This window comes from Mytilus californianus, unplaced genomic scaffold (genome assembly GCF_021869535.1).
Source record: "Mytilus californianus isolate M0D057914Y unplaced genomic scaffold, xbMytCali1.0.p SCAF_3, whole genome shotgun sequence".
Lineage (NCBI taxonomy): Eukaryota > Metazoa > Mollusca > Bivalvia > Mytilida > Mytilidae > Mytilus > Mytilus californianus.
The window spans coordinates 25,777,457-25,799,753 of NW_026262679.1; the positions used below are offsets into that span (position 1 = coordinate 25,777,457).

Consider the following 22,297-nt stretch of genomic DNA (forward strand, 5'->3'; position numbering starts at 1 on the left):
TGGCGCAAATTTGTCATGTATTATTCAGAACGTTACCGTTGGGTTAATATTGTAATCGTGAACCCAAAAGTGTTCATTTGTGAGCTCTCAACTGGAAGAAATAATATGTCTTGATTGTTTTAGTAACAAAAGTTTATTATTATAAGTATTTTGAGTCGAGGACTTGTATATTTTATGTCAGCGTTTGACGTTATGTTTTTCTTCCTGCTTAGAATATTTACTTCCGGGAATTTCAAATAAATACCAGTGCAACGTCACGTTCGTCAGTCTTTGCTGTGTTTACATTTGGCTTGCAGCAAGGCTCAGCCCGGGGGTTTCTAGAGGTGAGAAGCAGCGCATTTAGCTGTATGCCTCGCAGTTTATATTACAAGTAAGGGTCGTAGTCTAGAGGTAAGAAGCAGCGCAGATAGCTGTATGCCTTGCATTTATTTACGTTGTCATTGTAGAATTTATTAAGATGATCCCGTTTGGTCCGTACAAAAATACAAGAGAAAGAATGTTATTTTAGTAGCTCCGCCCCGTATGTAAATTATATAATTGTTGCTCGAATATTGTACATGTATGGAAATATATCGGCTGTTCTAGAAGTTTAATAAAGTATCATTTTCTACTATTGATTATTTATTCACGCTACCAATGATGAGAGAGAACAGACAACAGATTTGACGGCCGTATTTATTTATCCCTTAGTTTAGTCACAAGTTTTGTGGGTTTATTCGTATTTGCTGGCTTTAAAACTATACAAAAACATAGCAAGAAGCAGAAATTACGACAAGGCGCGTATTCGCTCCCTGGGCGCATGGTTTTCTGTCTTGGACGCGTCATTGCATGAACTGTGAAAAAAATTAAAGTATGATGAACAGAAGAATAAAGTAGTGAAAACTATTGAATAGAAATCAGCATATTTGACTAAATGCTAACCGCATTAGGGTCAACATCAAAAGTTCAATGTAGATCGGAATAAACAAAAACTTAATTCACATAGTTTTTTGTGGACACCCCTTTTACTTGATTTGATTAATAACCTAACAACGATGCACATTTAGGACCGCACTTTGATACATATTTATTCAACCAGAAAGTTAATGTAGGATAACCAGATACATAGTTATATAGTACCTATATATATGTCTTTTAGGGTTTAACCGCACCTTTTAACTTTTTTTAATTAATTTTTTTTTCATCCAGCTACTTCGATCTGCTAATTTATGTTGTTCCTTAGACTGTGTCGACTTTTATTTTACATCTTACAAGGATTTGTATAGTAATACCATAGACATATTTGGTAATACTTTAGAATTTGTTTCTATCTGTACGATTTGTTTTTAATGATTTATATTCTCTGTATGCATTTCCGTTTCTTTCCTCTCGTGTTTTAATTTTTCATTTAGAATATGGGTTTTAGTTGCAATGCTATATATTTTGAATTATTGCCAATTTTTTAACGTTAAATTTGGATATGTAGTTTGCATGTGCTACTGTTTTTATGTTATTTAGCTATATGTTTAATCAAGGATTTGTCTCAGTATAGTGCACTATACAAATCCTTGGTTAAATATATTATATTTGGACAAAACATCAATAGAGCTTGTGTTTTATTGTTTTGTTCATCCGAATCGAAATAAATTTTCTTATCTATAATGATTGGCCAAAGGGAAATAACTAAGAGCAAATTTAGAGATTCTACATTGCAATGAGAAGAATCGAAATGTGTGGCGAACCAATATTGGGGCGAACGGACCTAGATTCACAGAGACATGCGCGAATAAATACCGCGAAAAACAATAACATTAAACAGAGGAAACGGCAGAAAATATAGACAGTGCCAGTGGTGTAAAAAAACTGAACTCAAACCGTCTTCAAGGTAAATTAGGTATGCTCAGCCCTACGTAATAAATATTGAAATGTGGGGGATCTCCAAACACATGAAGTCAGTGATGAGATCGCTGGACATTAACCCTCGCTTCTAAGCGATCATACCGTGTGTATGTTTCCCATCTACATAACAGGTTACAAAGCACTGTCTTCTTAGACCATTAATTATACTTTTGCGCAGCTTGGGTGGTTTAGAACTTAACGTTTTGAACTGATAAGAATAAGATAACAGTAATAGGCTGAAAGAAAGACCGTTAGAAAAAGATTTCCAAATTGCGTTTCGGTTCTTTTGCTTACATCAATACATGGCTTTAATAGCAGACATTAGCAGAGATGCAGACAATACACCTTATCGCTATTTGTCCGCCATTACTGGACATCACACAGGTTCCCGTAAAATTTTGACGTCATAATACAAAATATCTGACGCCACAATGGAAAAGTGATTGTTGTATGACGTCAATAGTTCAAGCGGGACAGATTCTCGGGTCAGCCGGGAATAGCGATAAGGTGTATTGTTTTTCCTGTCAAATATTGGATCCTGCATGGAAGACGGATATGCCAGTCCTATCAACTGTTTGCCAGGCCTGCTTTTTTTTGAAAAATAATAACTAGTTCCCAGTTGGATCAAGATGCACATTAAAACCTTGACTAGAACGACCAGGTTTACAGGTTGGGAACAACCCCCCCAAATGAGGGGTATCCCTTAAATGAGGGACTGTCCCTAAGACAAGGGATCATTTTACTGTTGTAAAAAAGAAAAATTTAGATTTTTTAACTTAAAAGTGGGAAAATTCATTATACTTGGAACAAGTTTTCTAAAAGAGGGGTCCAAATATTTTTAATAATGAAGATATAAGTCCAGGAATATCACACAATTCTTGGACATGTTTTGACCATATAATACCAGATAGATGTATAGTTCTTTGGGAAAAGTTTCTTCAAATGATATAAATATGTGCTCATTTGTACTAAAAAGTGGTTTTTACAAAAAAAAATAATTTTCACTTGAAATGTACCCCTCATAAAAGGGATAGTCCTTACATTGAGGGGTTACCCCACATTTGGGGGGTTGTTCCCAACCTGGGTAATATATAAGGATTAGCTGCTGAACCATTACTTATAGGTCCTTATGATATTTTTTGACAATTGCAATTCGCAAATTGTCAAAAAATATCATGAGGACCTATGAGCTACATGTATGGTTCCCCAGCTAAATAAGATATGACCAGGGGGGGTTTAATGACTGTGACCACATTCAATTTAAATTATCCTGCAACATCAAATAAATTAATGAGAATGTGTACTACACTTGCCAATGAGACAACTATCCATTAACTTTATGGATAGTTGTCTTATTAATTGGCATAAGAACAGTTACATGTAGATCAAAAACAAAGACAGTGGCAAGCTACATTTACATCAAAACGAATATGTGTGTTCACACATTAACTAAAATGTAAAAAATACTCTTAGAAAATTAAAATAATACTTGGTTTTGTTTAATTTAATTTATATGATTATGGTCAGTAGTTGTCCCTTAATAGAACTTTTGGTTTTCAATGCTTTTCAACTACATAATTGATTTGGCCAACTGTTTTAATTCATGCTCCACTGATTTTTCATCATATGGAGACAAAACACATGTTTTTCGTACTAACAATGATCTTGTTAAGGCGCGTATTCGCTCCCTGGACACATGGTTTTCTGTCTTGGACGTTTCATTGCATGAACTTTGCATCCAAAGGACTCGTCCTGATAATCATCAGAATTACCCCTCAGCTATCAAAAAGAAGCTTAAAACATGCTTCTATTCAATATTTTTACCGGAATTTTACTTTTGTTTCATTCATTGCTACATGTTATGATAAATCACAGGAATAAGAAAACAATTATGCTCACATGACTTATGCAAATTGGATAAACACAGAGAAGATAGAGATCTGTTTACATCGCCATATTTACCTATTACCAGCAATAAATGTATCATTAGAACTTTTGGTTTTTAATGCTTTTCAACTACATAATTGATCTGGAAGCCAAGGTAACCAGGACCAACATAAATTTCAATTTTGACGGCCCCAAACTGTAAAAATATTTGCCAGTCATTGGGTCTGACATAAAGGCGTCATTTGCCGGACCCTCTAAAATTCTGTCCCCTAGGTACGACAGGTCCGACGATTAGCTGCATCTCTGGCTTGAACCAATCCGGCTACCATAGCAGCCCCTGGGCATACATTCAAATGGCACAGCATTATAACTTCCTTACAATTTGTCACGTAACAAGTTAAAAAGTAAGTGATGATAGCCCTGCTTGAAAGATATCAAGTGATCCGGCCCCATATTAGAATAATGAATTATAATTACTATAAAAGTCGGAAAGTTTTGTGAAGTATTTGAGTTAATGTAAGTGGCAATTTGTAGATGAAAAAAAGTTGTGTAAATTTTGCTACTCTGGGTCTGAATACTTATAAGGAATCTGCATTGATGACCAATGACAACAGGTAATTAACTTTTTACAGAAGGTATTAGGCCAATCAAACATGTACAATATATCTCAATTTGAGTGTTTTTTGAACACCTGTGAGATAAGTGGTCCAAAAATGTGTGGTTACGCTTCAAACTTTATTTTTATCTTTTAAAATCTTTTTAACAGTAAGTGAAATGATCATTTCTCATGTTATCGTTTACAGATTATTAAATGGCGATTAAAATGATTCCAACATTACAAAAATCTGAGCTAATTTTAAAATTAAACATGCAGAATTGTAGAAGTGGTAAACAAATTTAAATTTATTAAGTGTTGATCATTTATGGCTCTGAAAATAAAACTAATTGCAAGATTATTCATTAAATATGTATGTCAACATACTCAAATATAATAATACTAAAATAAAATACAGTTATATAAATATGATCCATACAGAATATTTTTGAAATTTTCAAAGTAGAAACAAATATTTTTCAAGAAAGTGTAGTGTCTGTAACCAGCTCATTATTCTCCTAGAAAGAATAGCTACAGTAAACAATCAGCTATTTTTCTTTATAGATTTGACACTGAACACTAACATGATAACAACATTTTGCAACTTCTTTTTAGAATTTAAGTCTGAATAAATGAAAATATGGTTACTGACACTACAAAAATGATGTGGTGTCCGTAACCATGATGTTATAGATATTTTTATTTATCAAAATAGGCTTAATTTGCTGCATCATCATTGTCTTTTGATTAAAATTTTTTAAAAATTAAAAAAACTGATAACTGTTAAAAATATTTGAGCTGATAGTATTCCTTGACATACTAATTTGAATCCAGAAAATCTTATTGTAAAACCCCCATTTTGGTATCATTTTGTCATAAACTCAAAAGATCAGTTCTTTTGTAATGTTAGGTTAAGAAAATTCATCTTCATGATTATTTTTATGGTTTTTATATCCACATTATTTTTGTAGTTTCCGTAACGCAGGGATTTTTTTATTTCTGGGTCAAAAAAATAAATATTTTTTTTCATTTTTCAAAATCTCATGTTTTTTTCTTCCTCCAATTGATTTATACCATGTATATAGCATGTAGATTTGTTAAAGATCTGTACTTGACATTAGTATATGACATTTTATAAAATTTAAATACACTTAAAAAGTTAATTTAATGAACTCAAGTATATTTGAAGGTAAAGTATGCCTTATGTTTGTTTTATCTACAATTTTGGTAGTGTCTTATGATAGAAAATGATTTATTTTATGAAGTTCTGTAGAAATGACGTCCCTTTAATCCACAAAAAGTATGTTATTTTTAGAAAATTTTTGGAAAAAGTAGCCAGTGTGAATTGTCGGTAACCATCAGCATTTCTTTTTAGATCACCGGGGCCCTTCGGGCCCCATGTGAGCTTATGCCATCACTTGGCGTCCGTCGTCGTAAACTATTTCAAAAATCTTCTCCTCTGAAACTACTTGACCAAATACCTTCAAACTTTAACTAAATGTTACTTAGGGTATCTAGTTTATAAATTTTATCCGAAGTTTTGATCCATCGACAAACATGGCAGCCATGGCTAAAAATAGAACATAAGGGTCAAATGCAGTTTTTGGCTTATATCTCAAAAACTAAAGCTTTTAGAGCAAATCTGACATGGGGTAAAATTGTTCAATTGGTCAAGATCTATCAGCTCTGAAATTTTCAGACGAATCGAACAACCTCAGTGTCTTCCCTAGAAAATTTTTCATGCATGGTGGGTCCATGGTGAATTTGCAACGCGGTGCGTGACGCTTTTTCAGAATTGGTTACATAACATAATTTATATGTTTAAAGCCATATACCAATCTAATTGTTTTATTATAGGTACAGCAATTCATATAAGTCATGGAATTTTAAAGTATTTATCACAGATGAGAGTAATTAATGAAAGACCATATAAACAATAATAACAATAATCCAGTCTGCAATAGTTATTTACAAATTAATGTCATATACACATTATTTTGTTGATATCTTCCTCTGTTTCAACTTTCCAAAGGTCACCACATATTTTTCAAAATCAAAAGCTTCTTCCTTTGGTCCTTCAATTGATATATGCATTAAGCAATTGAGCACTTTTTGGCATAGTCTGTTTCTCAAAGGTGATTTTCATCTGTCTGACTACAATTTGATGAAGGAGTAGACTTCTCTAACCAACTTGTCAAAAAAGTTGGGCCAGTAAGGCGACGTTTCTTTGATGGTTGCTTGGACATGGTTGTTAAACTGATGATTGTTCTTCGAATTTTGCTGATAGAATGGTTTCAGCATCAACAGCAAGTTGTTAAATAAAACTTTGAATGTCATCATTGCTTCACAGAGATTTTACAGGAAACAATAAAAAAAAATTTATTTGCGTTAATTACAGAAGTCGTCAGTGAAGAATACCTGACATACTGACACACGGATGACATATTTGGCAATTACCTGTTTGGAAGCTAAGCTGACATTTATTTCATGACAATTAACTATTTTTTTTTAAATACATCCCTGTCCGATTTATTTATAACGCTTCATAATTGTAAAAATCCTATCTTGCCGAAGTGAAAGAAATTTAGCCCCACTTGTGAAAAAAAACGGCAAATGAATCCGCTACACGTGAAGCTTGTGGCCCATTGAAATAAAAATAGAACAACACAAGTTTATTCAAAACAATATTTCCGTAAATAAATACGTATATTTTGAAAGTTTTCTATCAAATCTTTTAAATATTTCATAAGACACGTCTTTTTCTCGGCCCGGTGGCGGTGATGTGTATTCTTTGATAAAATTAATCAACCGCGACTAATCTAAAAATAACTGATTGTTGTGACCAATCAAAAAATAATTCATCGATGTAAATATAGCTGATGAAGTAACTGTGAAACTTTATTAAAAAAAAATGTTTTGTCCATTCACGGTGAAATTACTGAAATTACGTTAGTTTTATTTTAAAATACCAGAGACTACACCAAATTTTAAATTTCTACTTTTTAAAGATCACAGTAAAATAACGATGTCAAACACCCGGCCGTTTTTGAGGTGAAATTTATACAGGAAAAGGTTAAACTTTTTATTTAGCACAGAAAGATATGCATTGGAGATAAATCTGACTGGTAACTTCTATTATGTAACCGAAGTCTCGAATATAACCATCTAATCAAGAAGGTTGTAAAATCCCGGCACGCGCGACGTGATGCATCCAATTATTAGTTGGATGAGTTTAAAACACCTGTAGAGTGTTGTCACTTGTTACTTCACTTTCAAAATATCGATAATAAATATTTTACACAGTTATAATTTTCACACATAGCGGGATGCATGGCGGTCGAAATTTATGCGTAGCGGTACCGCAATGCTTGAATAGCCTAGGGAAAACACTGAACCCATTGTTGAGTTGCTGCCACCAAATTGGTAGTTTTAACAAAATTTTGCCGTTTTTTGTTATTATTTTGAATATTATTATAGATATATATAAACTGTAAGCAGCAATAATGTTCAGCAAAGTAAGATCTACAAAAAAGTTAATATGACCATAATTGTCAATTGACCCCTTAAGGAGTTATTGCCCTTTAAAGTCAATTTTACACAATTTGTTCATCAAGTTTGCTAACATTTAAAAATCTTCTCCTCTGAAACTACTGGGCCAATTACCTTCAAACTTTAACTAAATGTTCCTAAAGGATATCTTGTTTATAAATTGTATCCGAAGTTTGTATCCATCGACAAACATGGCCGCCATGGCTAAAAATAGAACATAAGGGTCAAATGCAGTTTTTGGCTTATATCTCAAAAACTAAATCTCTTAGAGCAAATGTGACAGGGGTAAAATTGTTTATATAATTAATTGGTCAAGATTTATCGACCCTGAAATTTTCAGACGAATCGAACAACCCATTGTTGGGTTGCTGCCACCGAATTTTCTGCATTGATTTATATTCCCATGAATAGAAGGTCAACTCTTAATGGTTTTGATGGGCTACATGTATATAGTCTTTCATTTTAAGAGTGGTGCTATTCTTACAATAATCCTTTTTTTTACTAATTAAGAAAGGGGGTATAATTTTGCAGAATGCTCAAGTTAAGCTTTATTCCTGTGATTTTTTTTGGTTGGCATTTTGTTAATAAATTGCATTGGAATTATAATTGTGCAAAAAGACTTGGGATAGTTAATTAAAGACATAAATTTCCAGAGGTTAATTTTACAAGTAGTGTCCATAACCAGCACTTACCTTACCCCAAACAAAGTAGAAAATAAAACATTTCTCATTGTTTTTTCCACTAACCAAATGAGTTTTACAAATTTCAAGCATTACTTATTCCAGATCACAATTTTTTTTCTATTGTGTTGACCTAGAGGAGGGACGACACTTTGTACTCGGCATGCAGATTTGTCTTATATTATCAATCGGTCGCGGTGGTACTGTGCCATTTATATCAAACACTCATGGTGTGGACATCACCGTTATTGACATCTGGACAAGCGAAATTTGTTGAATCAATTAAAAAAACAAGTAATATACAGAAGGGCTAATTATACAATATACATTGTGTACATATACTTTGTACATACATAATAAACAAATTTGTTAGTTATTTCTTGGGAATAAACATATTTATACCCAAACTGACTGTTTATTACCAAGGGCTAATCTCGACATCGATAATCACTGAATTCTTCATATTTTAATTTATTCAGTCAGTTTTAAGTTTTTAATGGGCACAAAGTTTTGTAAAATACTAAATTTTAAATACTGCATTATTTCGTCATTTGTCAGTTAACAAAACAGAGATAACACTAGAGAGAAGGCAATTAAGCAATCCAATACACAAATAATGCATGATTGAATAATGAAAAAAACTATATTTTTTCATCATGGCTATTCATAAGACAAAATTTTCATTTCAAAATAATTAAAATACATATGAGTTTATATGCCTAAAATAACATATGTAGTCGTGGATTTGACAAAAATTTTTTTTTTACATTTTACTTACCGGAAATCATATTTTAGCGACTTATTATGAAGCAACAGCTGGATACTTAAGAAGATTTAGAATGTTCGAATAGTGTTCTTGAATTATAATATTAATAATAATAATCTTTATTTCAAGAGGGTATGCTCAATTAGTACAAACACTATTCTCCCTTGAGGCCCTCACACTCCACTCACAATGCATCACACAATTTCTTCAGAACAAAGATAAACATAAGAAAACATAATCAAAATTGATACATAATCATTTAAATAATTCCTTGATTTTCAAGTAAAAACTTAAAGCAGTTTGTTTTAAAAGTATTTATGTTTGACATGTGTCTTAGTGCTTCTGGTAGTTTATTCCATAAAGTTGGGCCAGAATATGAAAAAGATCTTCTAAATGTGTTTGTTCTTGCCTTTGGTATATTAAGTAATTGGGTAGTATTTGATCTAAGTTGCATTCCATTTTTATTTGTAACATAGGAGATTTTGTTAGACAAATATTCTGGGACAGATCCATATAAACATTTATGAACATATAAGGCCTTGTGGTAAATTACACGATCAGTACATCGAAGCCATGATAACTTTTTAAACATTGTATTAGATGGGGTATCTGGAAGTTCATGAATAATTCTAGCTGCTCGTTTTTGAAGTTTATCTAATCTATTTGTATTTTGGTCACTGGCCTGGTGTTTCCCCAAATTGTACAACAGTAATCCAAAATAGGGAGAATATAACCATTAAAGTATAACTTTCGTGTTTCCAGGGGGAGGGATTTCTTTATCCTAGACAAAAGATTTAGCCTGGTACTGATTTTTGTGCACAAAGTGTTAATTTGGGCTGTCCACTCAAGATTTTCATCAATAAAAACCCCTAGGAGCTTTTCGCCATTAACATCTCTAATGTGGGAGTTACCAACCGTCAAATTAAGAACATGGTCTGTTTTGCTAGTTTCTGTCTAGAACCAATAACCATAGATGTAGTTTTTGTTGGATTTATATACATCTTATTTCCCTTGCACCATTCTTCAATTCTGTCTAAATCATTTGTAATGCTGTCCTGGATGGTATTGAGACTACGACCTGTGCAGTGAATGGTAGTATCATCTGCAAAGAGGTCTGCTTGAGATGAGTTTATATGAAGGGGCAAATCATTAATGAACAATAAAAATAAAAGGGGGCCTAATATGGAGCCCTGAGGTACTCCAGATTTTATTTCTAGTGCCCTTGACTTGATTGTCCCATTTTCAACTTGTTGGAATCTATGAGATAGATATGATTTAAACCAGTTACATGATAAATTTGAAATTTTGTAGCACTGCAGTTTTTGAAGAAGGATAATGTGATCTACCAGATCAAATGCTTTTTTAAAATCTAGGAAGATAATACCTATAATTTCTCCATCATCAATGGCTTTCAACCACTGATCAATAAGTTTTAGTAAAGCAGTGTGACAAGAGTGGTGGCTTCTAAATCCAGACTGACTTGCATGAAGGAGCTTATATTTTAATAGGTATCGGTATAGGTGTTTGCAGACATGCTTTTCAAAAATCTTTGAAAGAGTAGGCAAAATAGATATTGGTCTATAGTTGTCGACAGTATCTTTAGGACCCTTTTTATGACTTGGCATGACACAGGCATTTTTAAGCTCAGAAGGAAATATACCAGCAGTGATACTCCTATTTATAATATAAGCTATTGACGGTGAAATAACTTCTGATGATAGTTTAAGTATGCGAGGACTGATCTGATCAATGCCTGTAGCTTTTGCAACATTTAAATTGCTAAGGCAGTCCTTAACTTCTGCAACTGTAATCAAGGGGATGTAAAACCAAGTATCTTGAGGTACTTTTGCTGCTACCTCCTCATAAATCTTATTACTATCAAATTTGTATGATTTAGATGTTGATAGGCTATCTTTCGGGGCAATATTTATAAAATGTTTGTTAAAAGCATCAACTATATGCTGAGTTTCTGTGATAACACCATTGTGTATCTTAAGTTGTGATGGAAAAGGAGAACTTTTAGTTTGGTTGAGCCCCTTGACATATTTCCATAATTCTTTTGGATTTGTAGCCTGTTCAATAGATGTTTTATAAAAATTGTTTTTGCATCATCTATAAGTGATGTGCTTTTGTTCCTCCAGAACCTGTATCTGTCTAGATCATGCTTTTTATGGTAATAATCCCTGTTTTGTCTGGCAGTTAATATTTCAGGGGTTAACCATTCTGGCCTTTGAACATTTTTGACTCGCTTTGTTTTTGTTGGAGCATGCTTATTTAAAACATTATTGAAAAGAGAATACCAGATATTTAAAGCTTTGTCTGTGTCATGTTCTTCTTTCACAGTATTAAATGGTTTACATTGAAGTTCTTATATAAAATTCTCTTCATTAAACTTTTTAAAACATCTATAAGTTATGATCTTGTGGCTAGAATCAGGTATTTCTTTAACATTTGTTTTTCTTGTAAGGCATACTGGGTAATGGTCACTTAATGCCAAATAAGGTACATATGTTTCAATTATATTATCGGACTTATTTGTATATATATGGTCAATGATCTTTTTACTTTTATCTGTTACTCTTGTTGGATTATCAGTAAGTTGTGTAAGACCATAGCACTGTATCATATGGGACCATTTGTTGTTACTACATCCTTGAGCATAGTCAATATTTATATCACCCATAATAATAATTTCTAAATCTAAGCTTGATGCTTTACTTATTTCTAATTCAAAAGCATCTATCCAGTCTACTTTCATATCAGGTGGTCTGTAAACTGAACACAAAAGAATAGGTTTTGTGGATGGAAAATTGATCTGAAGCCAAATTGATTCAACATTACCAATCTCTAAGTCTTCTCTCCTTTCATATGCCATTAAGTTGTTTATATAAACTAATACCCCACCCCCTGTTTTGTCTTGGGTTTCATGTCTATCTCTTCTTATTATGTCATACCCTTTTACTTCAATTAAATTATCACCTAATTCTGGATTTAAGAATGTTTCACATAGGCCCAAAATATGTAAACTTTTCTTTTCATTAAGGGTGAGTCTTATTTCCTCAATTTTTGGCAATATGTGCTGAATATTGAGATTAGCAATTTTTAATCCCCTTTTTTGAAGACCAAATGAATTCAGCAATTTAGGATCATTAATGCGTTTGCATTCAATTTGCAGACCACTTCCTTTCTCACCAACTATTTCACCCTTATTTGCATTGACACACTCATTAGCCTCAGGGAGAACTTCCATATTGTTAATTACACATACAGAGTCTACATTATTGTTAATTAAGGATTTAGAACATGTTCCATTTATGTCAATTAAAAGATTATCATAGTCACAAGCATTAATTGGCATTAATTTGAATAATTTTCACGTTCTGACATTTGTAAAATTAACAAAAATCTGTGCTTCGTGATTTCGCAGAGATCGAATAAAAATTCCCGCCATTTCAGTGAATTTCTTTATTGATAAAATTTACTTTAAAAGGTAAAAAAAATAATGAAAATATTTCATATAACGTGATCTTCTATCATTGATTAATCTTTTTATTTCAAAACTTTCTATATTTTCTGCGAGTGCAAGAGAGTATATTTGATATTAAAACATGAACAAATCAATCTTTTTCCAGATTCAAAATTGCCGAGGGAGGCTTAAATCGTACCACGTGACCTAAAACTTTTTGCACACAGCACCTAAGGCTGTCGCTCCTCCTCTGGTGTTGACCTTTATTTTTGATCTCAAGTGCAACCTTACTGTTCCCTGTATTGTGTTTTATCTGACTGTAGTGTACATGTACATTAAATGTCATTGCATTTTAATATTTTGTATTTGTTTAGATTTTTAATAATAATGATTTAATGGGGTATATTTTGAAATAATTGCAAGACACAGGGGTTAAAAAATCCACTAGCCTGACGCCTTGGACTAGAGCATTTACGCCTCAGGCAATCAAAAATTTTAACCCAATATGCCCGACGGACTAGTAACAAAAAATTCTTGGTGTTTCCAAAATAGAAAGTGGAAAATCCCTTCATCACTTCATCAATAATCTTAGCCAATCAGATTCAATTACGTCATCCGGGATTCCAAGAATTTGAACTGGTTTGTACAGGTCCTGTTGTACTTATTTTAAAAATAGAACAAATATCTCTGGGTGGCCCGGTATCATGTATTGATCGTAAATCTCATACTTTAAATATCGATTTCTCAGTACGGGGGGGAGGGGTGGGATTGTACATTTCTTATGCCGAGATTTTCAATTAACGGTACTGGGGGTATGATGTATTGATCGGTACTGACCTGTCTTGTCGGACAGCTGTGGAGCATGCAACCAAATATTTCTAAATATTTTAGTACAGGCACCCCAGGAACTTCATCAGTTTTAAAACGAAAAACTGTAGATGAAGGGGGTAATGAGACTGACAATTCATCCCCCAAAAATGCCAAATACGACCGGGAACAGCGGAAAGGAAAATTTATAGTGTCCCGGAAAGAAAGATTCCCCTGGGCAAGGTCGGCCGTGTTGCTGATGAAAAAAAACAGAGAATATCACCTTTATTTTCCTGAGCACACCAATAAAAAGTCTGCTTTGAATGTGGGAACAACTAAGTTAGGATAAGCACCACTGTTCGTTTACCAAACGAATAAAAAGCAGGTCAACAAAAATTATTAAATACAGTGTATAATGCCGCCTTCAAAACAAGGGACACCCACTTTGTAATTATGCAGCAAACTCTGATTTGTAAGGCATTCTCGGGCTAGCAGGTCAGTTTTGATGGGCTAGCAGTTCTTCCAACAGGGCTAGTAAAATTCTGCTGCAAATAAGTCCTGGGCTAGTTACCTGTAACAAAATTTTTTAACCCCTGAAAACAAGGGAAGTAACTTACAATGTAGTTTGTAGATACTAAGTTTTTTTATAAACATTAAGGAACATGTTCTGACTGTTTAGTTACTTCCAGTAGTTTTCTTACAAACATCAAGGAACATGTTCTGACTGTTTAGTTACTTACAGTAGTTTTCTTACAAACATTAAGGAACATGTTCTGACTGTTTAGTTACTTCCAGTAGTTTTCTTACAAACATCAAGGAACATGTTCTGACTGTTTAGTTACTTACAGTAGTTTTCTTACAAACATCAAGGAACATGTTCTGACTGTTTAGTTACTTATGGTAGTTTTCTTACAAACATCAAGGAACATGTTCTGACTGTTTAGTTACTTACAGTAGTTTTCTTACAAACATCAAGGAACATGTTCTGACTGTTTAGTTACTTACAGTAGTTTTCTTACAAACATCAAGGAACATGTTCTGACTGTTTAGTTACTGACGGTAGTTTTCTTACAAACATCAAGGAACATGTTCTGACTATTTAGTTACTTACGGTAGTTTTCTTACAAACATCAAGGAACATGTTCTGACTGTTTAGTTACTTACGGTAGTTTTCTTACAAACATCAAGGAACATGTTCTGACTATTTAGTTACTTAGTGTTCTTATAAACACCCAGGAACATGTTCTGACTATTTAGTTACTTAGTTTTCTTATAAACACCCAGGAACATGTTCTGACTTCTTAGATACTTAGTAAACATTAAGGAAAAAGGAAGGACATGTTATAATAATTACTGTATCAACTTTCTTCTTCTTTCAAAAAATTCTTTGGAAGTCTTGGATAATCTTAGTTCTTTTGAGGGTCAGTTTGCCTGAAAATCTTTTTTAAAAAATCCTTTGGTAGAAGCTATAAGATATTTTTTGTTCTTTATATATATGAAGAAGTAGGACGGATTTCCTTTGTGATTATTTCAATGGCAGAGTCAGAATTTAAAAGATATGAAATCCTATTAGAATTAGAATATTGGAAATAATATGGGTAATTTGAAACATTTTTCTCCATTTTTACATACATTGTCGACGTAATTCCATGAAATTATAATGTGATTCAGTGCTGCATATTACAAGTCACACTAGAAGGATCGACACAAGCAATTAGTGAAATGTTTTGAAGAGTTTTAAGTGAATATTGAAAGACTATTGAAAATGGCCCGTGTGTGAAATAAATTCAGGGGAAATTGGCCATACCTTTATACTTTTGTCTGTTTCATGTATCAATGTATAAACAGGCTATTGCTCTTTTTCGAGTATGCCTAAAAAATATGTTCTATTATTTAAATCTAGAAAATTGAAAATTGAGTCCCCTTGCAAGCAATTTAGACCCCAAAAAAGTTACATAATCTGGGAACATAACATTCTAAATTTCAGGAAAAAGAAGCAAAATTAGAAAACTTTTGATGACAGAGGAAGTATGATAGAAATTCCCAAGTACAAACACAATAAACATGCTGATTATAGTTTTGATTTTTCTATCAAATGTCACACTTCCTGGCCACCTTTTTGGTCTTACTCATTATATAAGATATTACTCATTATTAGAGTTATTTTCAGCATTATTACTTTATTTTACGAAAATGCCCTACTGTGTTTTATTAGATGATGTATTTTGTGACTTATTTTAACGAATTTACCTGAATGACACAAAAATATAAAACGAGGGCTTAAAGATCTCATATTTAGTTCATCCTTTATTTAGTTTTTTCTCTAGGAGCCTTTATTTTTTATTAGAAACTAGTGACATTTAAAAAGGTTAAGTGTAATACAATAATTGAGGAAGGTCATTATTAATTCTATAATTAATTCTTTATGTTTAACACTTTTATTTCTTATGTAATAAATTGACCTTGGATGACCAATATGTTGTTATTGGTCAGTTGTATATTGGCCAGTGGTAATTTAAGTACAGGTCATTGTGATCCACCTGTGATATTGATTTAATCTTGGCTAGAATTATCAATATTATATATTCTAACTGACCATTGGTCATCTGAAAGTGTTTATATATAGAATGTCCATGTTTTGACCCTATGAAATATTGATGTGGCTAAATGGAGTCAAAATCTACATTACTTAGATGGTAAGAGATTCTTTTATGATCATTTTTCAAGTAGTTATTTTGACATTGTTCCAAAAATGCTGTTTTATTTTATAAGTTTACAAACTCTCTAATTTTTTTTTGTATTTAATTTAAATTTAAATGAGTGATGAAAAGACTAAAGCATTTAGTAATGTGTCTAGATTATATTTCATACTTCAAAATATATAACAAAAAAATATGTTTCATTCTGTGTGTTGGAGAAAATGAAGTCAATAGTGATTAACAATGTGTAGTCCTAGAGAAAGGTCATTTTAACTCTTGATTGACCTGTAATATATATATATAATAAATATTCAACTTGCTTTACAAAAAATATTTAAAAGGTGGCTTGACTTCCTGTGAATACCACAAGGTTGTTAAGCATCCTCCTTACTATATCGAAGAGTTTGACTCTGGTAAATTGAAGATTAATTTTAGTTGACTGATTCTGATTATTTATTTAAAAAAAAAAACTCATTATACCTTAATCTATTAAAGACAAATTTAATAAAACCATACTCTGCAGGCAAAATTTTTGCTGCGATCCTCTTTTTCGGCAGTCCAAATTTTCTGCCTTTTATTCCAGACAACTAACTGCAGAATCAACCTTATATATAATTATTGGACTTATTTCTTCTTGTCCTGACAATTAGGCATGAAATATTTGCCACTGGATGTTAAGCAAACAACAGTCCATCATTTTCTTTAAATAACTCAAATTCAGTATTGATCATGTTGATGCATCTAATGTAATTCTAGATGGCATTAACTTTCTTTAGGCCTAACTTTACAGTAATATCAGATTTAGTTTTAAATAGCAAACACCAACATATATGCATGTATAGAACTTTACATTGTAAACACACCAAATTTAATTTTTAAATCTGACCTACTCATCAGTACATAATAGTCTTAAATTTTAAAATAATTTTAGTTTAAAACATGCTATAGAAGTGATATCTATAAATAACTGAATGGGAGAACAACTATTGTAAGTAATGGTCCGTGTACATGTAGTATTGAATTTATTAAAAAGTTGCATACATTTACTCGTAAGAAATAAGTACTGTAGTTCATTTTTCATGATATAGTCTAGAAGCATGAGAAGTCTTTCTTTGCTTTATTGAGTTGTAAGGTTGCTTGTCTTGATGACATATTCCATCTTATTTTCCATTATTTGTATGATTATGCCCCTGTTGCCTTGCCCCCGCCGTAGGCAACAGGGGGCATTAAGTGTTACCCTTTTTAACTTGGATTTACTTTAGGATCAGCTATGAAAAAAGGAAATACATATGATTAAAAAAATGCTTACTACATAACTGCATTCCTTGGAGCCTCCAGTTCTTCACACATACTTTTACATGTTTAAATCTATGATCTAATTAAGCCTTGTAGACTCTTTAGATATAAGGACCTTCAGCTGTAAGAAGACTTTTCTAACATGAAAACAAGGAATTATTTGAATCTTGAAAATTGATAAAAAAAAAAAAAAGGTTCCAGAATTTAAAATTATTCTTGATTCAAATAATTCCTTGTGTGAATATGAATTGAACTGACAGCAGAAGTTTATGACATTTGAAATGTTAAATTTAAGATTTTAGCCTTTGAAATTTTTATCATTTCTACCTAAATTTATTTTGTGTTGCATATAACATGTATAATGAAAGACTGAAAGATTCTTTGTTTTTTTTTCAAACTAAGGTTTACCTCCTGTATGAACTGAGTGACATGAAATGTTGTGTAAAGTATTAAAAGTAAACTATATGCTTAAAGGGAAAGTCCGCGATTTTTTACTTATCATTTAAATATGTTCATCTTAACATAAAAAACACATTCACAAAGTTTTAAATTTAAATTCTTTCTAATAACGGAAAAAATCAAGTATTTGTAACTTTTTTGGTTGACCTACGTCACTGGGTTGTGACGTTTTAACCCGATTTGTTGAATCATGGGAAAAAATAAAATCTGTTAAAGTCTTAATTGCTTATCAGAATTTTACGTAATTAAAAGCGCACAGATGACCGTTGGTCGTAGTTAATAACCACAATATAAGAATGAAAGAAAATGAATATGTGTGTACCGTTTTGTATTGATTGAATAAAACTTCCTATATGAAGTTATCTAAATATAAATATTTTCGAATTAATTTCATAAATTATTGAGATTTTTTCATAAAATATCTTATAGAACATTTTTACTGATATTGAACTGAAAATATTTTAAGTTTTATTTACCGTTATAACTTTGATAACCATTTCAATGCAAAATATTTGTGAACAGAGTGTGTATATTATTTTGTACAGTCATTGTTTATTTCTCGATTTGATGAGAATTCGTTTGAACTTTACCTTGCAGCAATTTAGCCTCAGGCGTACACAGGTGTGAATTCAAACGTACACAGGTGTGAATATTGTCATTTTGAATGGATTAACAGAAAGAGTATAGCGTGTTTAATATACCTAGATGAAATACCCGATGACAATAGAGAAACAATAATTAAATTATATAAATTAATTGAAAATTAACATTCAACTTTTTAATTCCGGAAGTGTTACAATATTAAAATGGAACAATTTTCGGTTACGTTCTATGCAATAAGCATAAAGTTAAGATATGAAGTTAAAAGAATAGTACTTTTAATCTTAAAAATTAAATGTTACATTTCCCAATTAATAATCATTGCACATCTGTTTAATTTACTTTACCGGAATTCTTCAACTTGTATTAAAATCTGGCGATGTTTAAATGCTAACAATCGTAAAACTATCACAATTTTAAAGTTTTTAACTGCAAAAATACAACAGTACAACATGCATGATTTTTTTTAATTTTCTTACTAACATTTCATTCTTAAATAATTAAATTCATTTGACAATCACTTAGACAAATTATTTGTGAAAAGAATACCAATTATCGTTTATTTCATTAATGAATATACATACATTATAAATCTAAGCTAATACATTAATTTGTTTGAGGATTCTTTTTAGGATAGCCGTCATTAATCCAAATCAGTAATACAGTTGTTGTAATTAAAGGCATATCTTTGTAATATATTACTGATATTGACGATTTTAGAACAGTTCGTCCCAACCTCGTTGTTCTTGAAACAATCTTCACTAGTATACTTGTAAGTTTCCTGACGTATAAGCGCCATTGAGGATGAACTCCAGAGATAGCAGACTAGTAGCGTATTTGTTTGTTGGGGCAGGAGAGGCCACGCAACCACTTGTACAGATAAACAAGCTTATGTTGTCAACACTATCAGAAAGAGTTCCCATTGTCGGATGGGGTATATGAAGGTTCCAAGAATGAACTATTGACATGTCTGACTCTGAACAGTTAGTTAACCGACTTAATAATGATCTATAGACATCGACCGCTTGTTCTTGATATTTGAAACTGCATGCATATATACGTTTATGAGGGTGATTATTTATCTTGTGTCTGACGAAAACTAAATGCCTGCATGGTTATATCTTGCCATACGTTTGTATTGGTTTGGTGGGTGTTCACTCAAAATCGTAATTCAAAAATTGTGTTTGTGAGATGAAGATTCACTTCAATACCGAATTTCGTTTATATAATTCACAAGTGTATACCACGGAGAAGATCTGAAGGTATATTACTCCCATTTTGTTTGGGTGTGAACCATCGATGTTTACAGCAATATTTAATGAATAAGATGATGATGGTAGAAAGAACTATGAGCGTCATGTGGCAAATATTACATGCATGTCGGACCATGAGTTGTCAATCTGTATGAAAAGATTTCCAATACAACCATATTGAGTAGGAATTTTTACATGCTATACTCTCGTACTAGTATTACAGGGTTCTTGTGTCGTTTAACTCAGACACACATCTTTTACTTTAAGATGTATGAAAGGTTCTAAATATATATATATATATCTTAAATGTAACAATAATCAAACGCCTATAGGCAATCACTAAAATGGTATGAAGTTTTTATACAGATTTATTCTTATTTACACAATCATTAACAAACTAAATAAATTTAACAAAGTAACACCGTGACACTACGATACAACAAATGGGATACTAATTATTTTTAACCATGCTATGCAGAAACTCAAAACATCAAGCAGGAACATATATATTAATATACCATTGTATACTGTTCCCAGCATCAAGTTAGTGCACGTGAATACCAATTAGTAACACGATGTGTGATTTTGTATAACTAAAAATATCAAAGCAAGCAATAACTTTCTCAAGCAAACATTTTTTTTCACTATGCCTCTCTTAAATTATCTCCGCTCCTTAACAATAACTATTTCGCTTTTCGTCGATCATTCTCTATATTGTTCTCTATTCGGTTATTTTTTTTTCATTATGCCACTCTATCTCCGCTCCCTTTTCCCCTGTCGTCCTAATCCTTATAAAGATAGGGACATTAGATAGAGAAGGGTTCTCTTATCTTCAATGAATTAATATTGATAGTGACTAAGTGCTGCATTACTTTATATATCTGCATGTTTGCCAATCGACAAAAGCTTGTATTTGCGTGAAGAATTTTTTTTCAAAAATATGGTCCAGAATCATGACAAAACAATATTCATTTCACAAAAATGTTCAAAGGTCATATTTATATTTTTTTTTAAACTTATTATCAGCAAAAATAGTGGATAATATTATTACCAGAACATCATTCATTAAAAGGTGGAATTATAATTTCAAAAACACACAAGATAAACAACGTTATACACAAATATATGGTTCAATAAATGTTACCTGTGCACACCGGGTACCTCAATAAAGAGGCCATGCATGAACCTGTATTATATAATTGTGTAATACGAATTTTTAGTTGATAGGATGTCACTGGAATACCCAGGGACGTGTATCTAATATACGTCCTTGGAATACCTAACTGAATGTGTCGCTCTGACACGACATCTATCAATGATTCTGACATACGTATTATCAATTCGGGAGGAAGCTAAAATATATATATTATATATATATATAATAAGATAACGTAAATAAAATTTAAAAAGAAAAAAAACCTATAAATTTTTCACCGAACATACCAGATAGAGTCACACATTTAACTGTAAAGCTAAGTGTCTTTATAAGTGACCGTTCCGAATTGATCCCGTATCAATTTGATATAATTTAAAGATTAGTTAAAAGAAACCCACTTTTAATAAAAAAATTGAGATGTCCGATATTTTGATATTTCAACATCTATAACCTGGGAATATTATACTATATCAACATATTATGTCCCAGCTAAAACCTCTTCCTAACATTGCTCCTTGTCAATAGCCGTTAAATATCATAATTAAAAAAATGTTATTTTATATCGTATAACTTTATTAATTGAAAAATTATCTTGTCTAAATACGGAACTATTCTTAATACAAATCAATGCACTTTATATAAAAGAGGCATACTAATGAATCTTCTGTAAATCAGTGATTGTTACAAGAACACTGCATTTGTCTTTCTTATAATTGAAACTGTTCTTTCTCATCAAATCTATATTTTTTTTATTCAACGAGATCTTATCATATAAGGATTTGATAACTATAGCTATCAGAACTGCTAGGTTATTTTGTTATTAAAAAAGGATAATTACCATCGAATCCCCTCGAAATAATATTGTTCAAAATGGTCTTCACACACAAACTTGTGCTTGCTATAGATGCAACTATTTGCTGTTTGTTTAAGGTTGTACAACCACGTCTGATACAATTCTTTCTTTTTTTTGTGGGATTGGGAAAACTATGTAGACTTTTGTCATAACCTTGTCTGACAGAACAACCGTACGCTTGACAAGACATTTTGACACTGAATAACTGTCTACGGTAATCCCCAATTGATGATGGGAGTTTTTAACGCACGGTCGGTAAATCCCCGATTCTTTTTGTTCTTTGTGGTTTATAGATATCACGTGACTTTTTAGATCGAACATGCCGACAAGATGGCGATATGTCGAGAACTGAT

General features: G+C 31.9%; 1 protein-coding gene across 2 annotated transcripts in view; it reads left to right on the forward strand.

Moving 5' to 3' along the window:
- The first annotated feature begins 1,832 nt into the window (after window positions 1–1,832).
- The window catches only part of LOC127734218 (TIMELESS-interacting protein-like), a 42,634-nt gene continuing 22,169 nt past the window's right edge, over window positions 1,833–22,297 (forward strand). Inside the window, exon 1 of one of the 2 annotated variants that reach the window (XM_052243975.1) lies at window positions 1,833–1,864. Coding sequence is in view for 1 of the 2 variants with exons in the window: in XM_052243974.1 (XP_052099934.1) it covers window positions 16,296–16,324 (29 nt within the window). In the remaining variant the exon portion in view is untranslated. Of the gene's footprint in view, window positions 1,865–16,205; window positions 16,325–22,297 lie in introns of those variants that run through there. The other variant, XM_052243974.1, reaches the window with a different exon arrangement.